The 6,000-nt window shown below is 36.6% G+C and overlaps 1 protein-coding gene across 1 annotated transcript in view; it reads left to right on the top strand.

Moving 5' to 3' along the window:
* The window catches only part of LOC144250359 (zinc finger protein 82 homolog), a 29,123-nt gene that overhangs the window by 5,347 nt on the left and 17,776 nt on the right, over window positions 1–6,000 (top strand). The window contains exons 2-3 of the mRNA XM_077793053.1: window positions 2,831–2,915; window positions 5,109–5,235. Coding sequence (XP_077649179.1) covers window positions 2,907–2,915; window positions 5,109–5,235 — 136 coding nt within the window. The 5' untranslated portion in view covers window positions 2,831–2,906. The remainder of the gene's footprint in view (window positions 1–2,830; window positions 2,916–5,108; window positions 5,236–6,000) is intronic.

Genomic DNA, 6,000 nt, shown 5'->3' with positions numbered 1-6,000 from the left:
TCAGGCCCATCACTTCGCTTTCGCAGAGACCTGTGAATGAAAGCTGGCTTTTGGATAGAAAATCTTCAGAGCACATTTCCAGAATTTTCCAGAATTTAGGAGACATCTGAAGATTCCAAGCAAGGTCACACTGGGGGCCTTCCACTACTCATATATAGAGAGACATCATTTCTATGGCTTCTAGCAGGTAATTTTGTAGAGGAAATTCATGAAGAAAACTATAAGCCCCTGATATCTACAGATTAGGCATTCATAGAATCAACCATCCTGGTATTTAAAACATTCAAAACATTGAATCTGTCCTGAAACATGTAAGGACTGATTTATTTTTATTATTCCTTAACAGATATAGTATAACAATTACTTCCATAACAGTTATCTTATATTGGGCATTATAAGTAATATGAGATTAATTTAAAGTATACAGGAGGAGGTACGTAGGTCCTATGCAAATATGACACCACTTTATTTAAAGGATTGAGCATCCATGGATTTTGGTATCCAAGGAGGTCCAGGAACCAATTCTCCAGAGATACCAAGTAGAGACAATATACACTATAGTTCTAAGTATTATTGCTAATTCTCAATACAGGATAGTTTATACACATAAAAGGAAATTTTTTTTTTTTTTTTTTGAGCTGGAATTGTGGCTCAGTGGCAGAGCCCTTGCCTAGCATGTGTGAGGCACTGGGTTTGATTCTCAGCATCACACATAATAGATAAAGGTTTGTTGATAACAAAAAAAAATTTAAAAAAAGGAAATTTTTTCTTGAGTTTGTAATTCTAGAGACTGCAAAACTCAGAAGAAGGATAATACACTAATCGCCAGGGAAATGTAAAGTCACCATGAAATATCACCTCACCCCAGTAAGCATGGCTACTATAAAAAATACTAAAAATAACAAATGTTGGTGAGTGAGGATATGGAAAAAAGGGAATCCTTGCACATTGCTGATGGGAATGTAAAAGAGTGCAGACATTATGGAAAACATTTTGGAGGTTCCTCAAATAATTAAAAATAGAACAACCATATGATCCAGTATTCCTACCAGAGGGTATATATCCAAAGGAAATGAAATTAGTATGTCATAGAAACACTCGTGCTCCTATGTTCATTGCAGCATTATTTACCATAGCCAAGATATAGAGTCAATCTAAATGTTCATCATCTAATAAATGGGTAAATAATACATACATATGCACAGTGAAATATTATTCAATCATAAAAATTTAAATCCTCTCACTTGCAACAACATGGATGGAACTGGAGATCATATATTAAGTGAAATAATCCGTGCACAGAAAGATTACTTGCATGATCTTACACACATGGCATTTTAAAAAGCTGATCTCATAGAAATTGAGAATACAGAGGTGGTCACTAGAAGATTGGGAGTGGGAAGGGACAGGAAAATATTGACTAATGGGCTCTGAGTTATAGTTAGATAGGAGCAGAAGTTCTGGTGTGACTTTATTATTTATTTATTTTTTAATATTTATTTTTTAGTTTTCAGTGGACACAACATCTTTGTTTGTATGTGGTGCTGAGGATCGAACCCGGGCCGCAGGCATGCCAGGCGAGCACGCTACCGCTTGAGTCACATCCCCAGCCCCCTCTGGTGTGACTTTAGATAACAATAATGTACTGTAGATTTCAAAAAGATTAAAAAAAAGGATTTTAAAAGTTTTCACCATGAAGAAATGATGTATACTTAAAAGAAAAATATGCTTAATATGTTTTAACCTTTGTGTAAAGCAAACATGTATCAAAACATAACATGGTACCTCATTGATATATACAATTTGCAAGTTCTGTGTATCAATTAATAAAATAATATGCCAGGTACAGTGGTGCATGCCTGTAACCCCAGAAGCTCAGGAGGCAGAGGCAATAGGATTGTGACTTCAAGGCCAGCATCAGCAAAAAGCAAGGTGCTAAAGCAACTCAGTGAGACCCTGTTTCTAAATAGAATACAAAATAAGGCTGGGGGTGTGACTCAGTGATCGAGAGCCTCTGAGTTCAATTCCTAGTACTAATATATATATATATATATATATATATATATATATATATATATATATACACACACACACACACACACACACACACACTCACACACACACACAGACACGTGTGTGTGTGTGTGTGTGTGTAGTCAAAAAATAGGGATAATAAAGATGATTAAATGTTTAGTACTTCAAGACATGAGCCCAAGTATTTTGAATGAAGAAGAAACAAGACCTATAACTTTGCATTGTCAACTAATTAAACCATCTCAGCCTGGTGGGCATCCTTAGTCTCCCAAAGACCTATTAAAAACTAAGAAAGTTAAGATTTTTCCCCTTCATTATGATCCACCCTGACCTCATTTTTAGATCATTTCAACTTTTTCTTCTCAGTTACAATCTTTCCTCCAAATCTGGATCCTAAAAGGATTTGTAAATGCCACTGTCCAGCTTCAACAACTAGAGGTAAAGGAAATATTGTAAGGAAATGCTGATTTTTTCCCATCTTCTTATTTGTCAGATTTTGTCAGCTTTTGTTGTTGTTGTTGTTATTATTATTATTACTGAATTTCTCTTTTTATATCTAGTGAATCCAAGCAGGGTTGTCAGACTTTGAAGGAGGCTCTGGTTTAGATCATGTGGCCTCTTATCAGCCATGAAATTTAAGAGGGATTAGATTTATCTAGACTTTCTCAGTTCTCCTTGTAAGTATATATCTGTGTGTGATGGAGAGATCAGAAAAGGGAAAAAGTCATAGTAACTCACATCATTTGGGGAGCTCTAGGGTGTATCTCAGCTCATGTCCTTGTTTTCCTCCCCCTAGTTCTGGCCTCTGTGGATTCTACTCCCCTGGCAAACAAACCCCAAGGAGGACTTACCATTTCTTGAATTACTAAATCATGGCCCGGGTAAGTTACTGCTTATTTCTCTTTCTGGAAATATTACAATGTTCAGATCCTGTGAACATTTCTTTTCTGAAACTTCCCACCTATCAAAGCCACATCCAGGAACTTTCTCCTAGTTCTAAATTCAGTGAGGGATGAAGCTAAATATCACAATGCTATGAAACCTCTTTTCCCAATCATTGTGTATTCGAACAAATCCTTTAGTATCTCCTATATGTGTCAGTCTTCTGCTAAAAGCTGTGATGACACAGAAATGAAGTTGCTCACAGGAGATATTTTACCATCCCTTCTGAGTTGATGAGAGAAGATAGGTCTATTTAACCACTTGTAGGAAAATTATGAACTTTTCTATTCTTGAGTTTTCCAAGTATATAAGATTTGCTGTTGTTTGGCTTCATCCTCAGTATGTGGGGAGGCACACTAGGGGCTGGGGTTGTGGCTCAGTGGTAAAGTGCTTGCCTAGTATGCACGAGGCACTAGGTTCAATTTTCAGTACCATATTAAAAAAATAAAGATATTGTGTCCACTTACAACTAAAAAATAAATATTAAAAAAAAAGAGTTGCACACTAATGGCCAGGTGCAGTGGCACACACCTATAATGCCAGCAGCAAGGGAGGCTGAGACAGGAGGATCATGAGTTCAAGCCTAGCCTCAGCAACTTAGCAAGGCTTCCACAACTTAGTGAGACCCTGTGTTAAAATAAAAAATAAGGATTGGGGATGTGGCTCAAGCGGTAGCGCGCTCGCCTGGCATGCGTGCGGCCCGGGTTCGATCCTCAGCACCACATACCAACAAAGATGTTTTGTCTGCCAACTAAAAAATAAATAAAAAAAATAAAAAATAAAAAATAAATAAATTAAAGATATTGTGTCCACCTCAAACTAAAAAATAAATATTTAAAAAATAAATATTTAAAAAATAAATAAAAAATAAAAAGGGGCTGGGAATGTGACTCAGCTATAAAGGGCCCCTGCATTCAATCCCCAGTACCGAATCTGTCATGCCAGGCATGGTGTAATCCCAGTAGCTCAGGAGACTAAGGCAGGAGGCAGGAGGATCACAAGTTCAAAGCCAGCCTCAGCAATTTAGCAAGGCCCTAAGTAACTTAGCAGGACACTGTCAAAATAAAAAATAAAATAAAGCTGTGGTGCCATGGTTAAATGCCCCATGAGGGTTCAATCCCTGGTTAAAAAAGATTAAAAAATTGTAACAAGGAAAAATTATTAATAATTGTCATATATTCTGATTTTGAATATAAACAGAAGAAATTCTTTAACTGGACTCAGAACCTTTTCTTTTTCTTTTTTGTACTAGAGGTTGATCCCAGGGTGCTTAACCACTGAGCTACATTTCCAGCCATTTTTATTTTTATTTATTTATTTTGGTACCAGGGATTGAACTTAGGGGCTCTCAACCACTGAGCCACATCCCCAGCCCTATCTCACTAAGTTGTTTAGAACCTTGCTTTTTTGAAGCTGGCTTTGAACTCTCAATCTTTGTGCTTTAGCCTCCTGAGCCACTGGGATTACAGGCATGTGCCACTTCACCCAGCCTTCCAGTCCTTTTTTTATTTTACTTTGAGACAGGGTCTTGTTCAATTGCTTAGGACCTCGTTAAGTTGCTGAATCTGGCTTTGAACTCATGACCTCCTTCCTCAGCCTTCCAAGCCTCTGGGATTACAGATCCCTAAGAGAATAGAGAGGTTTTTGTTGTTGTTGTTGTTGTTTGTTTGTTGTTTTTATTTTTAATCTATTATTTAAGGAGGGGGGATAGAAGAACTCATGTTTTTGAGAACTTATGATGCAGACATATAACAGGCAGTTGCTTTATTTATATACAGTATAACATTTACTTGAGGCTCAGTTATCATTTAATAGGAAACCCCCAAAACACACCTGTTTAGATTATTGAGGTATACCAGTGTGTAAGAGGCTTATCTGTAGCAACAGGATTTTTTAGAAATACCTTTATTTATTTGTTTATGTGCTCTACCAATGAGCTACAACCCCAGCCTTGTAGTAGCAACAGGATTCTTCAGGACTAGGTAGGTACTCCGCTTCAGGCACACTCATTTCCAAACTGGGTGTATTAACAACTTTCCAGCTTTCAAGACTCTTTCTTCGCCATCATAGTCCATTTCCTGCAAGATTTTTTTTCGTATCAATTATATGACAAACAATGTTTGTCATTTCAGGGATCAGTGATGTTCAGTGATGTATCTATAGTCTTCTCACAGGAAGAGTGGGAATACTTGGACTTGGAACAGAGGGACTTATACAAAGATGTGATGCTGGAAAACTATAGCAACTTTGTCTCACTAGGTAAGGTTCTCTACCTTTATATTAAGTGTCTTCTGTTAACATCAGCTTTTTCCTCTGAAAATTTCAAGAATTATCTTTCAAGCTGGATGTAGTGGTGCATGCCTGATGACTTGAGAGGCTGAGGCAAAAATCTTAAGTTTGAGGCCAGCCTCAGCAATTTAGCAAGAATCTGCTCAAAATAAAACAAAAAAGAGTTGGGCTGTATCTCAGAGGCAGAGCACTTATCTAACATGCATAAGGCTCAGATTTAATCTCTGGGTTTAAACCCTAGTACCAAAAAAAAAAAAAGAGAAGACTGTCTTTCAAGAAACTAATTTAGGGGCTGGGGTTATAGCTCAGTGGTAGAGTTCTTGTCTCACTCACGTGAAGCACTGTGTTCTATCATCAGCACTGCATAAAAATAAATAAATAAAGATATTGTGTCCAAAAACTAACTGAATTTCTTCTGGTTTTTTTTAATTTAAAATTTTAATTTAATTTTTAGTTGTTGATGGGTCTTTATTTTATTCATTTATTTATAATTGATGTTGAGAATTGAACCCAGTGCCTGGCTTGATAGGCAAGTGCTCTACCACTGAGCCAAAACCCCAGCCCTCCTCCCTGTTTTTAAAGGAAAGGTTTCAGTTTATTTAATTGGAAGTGAGCATCTTCATTAAGTATATTCATCTTCCCTATCATTTTTGTTTTTTAATTAAAAAAATTTTTTTACATTAGATGGACACAATACCTTTATTTTATTTATTTATTTGTGTGGTGCTGAGGATC

This window comes from Urocitellus parryii, chromosome 15 (assembly GCF_045843805.1).
Source record: "Urocitellus parryii isolate mUroPar1 chromosome 15, mUroPar1.hap1, whole genome shotgun sequence".
NCBI lineage: Eukaryota > Metazoa > Chordata > Mammalia > Rodentia > Sciuridae > Urocitellus > Urocitellus parryii.
The sequence above is the reverse complement of the archived record's forward strand: the minus strand, read 5'-3'. Positions and strand labels throughout refer to the sequence as shown.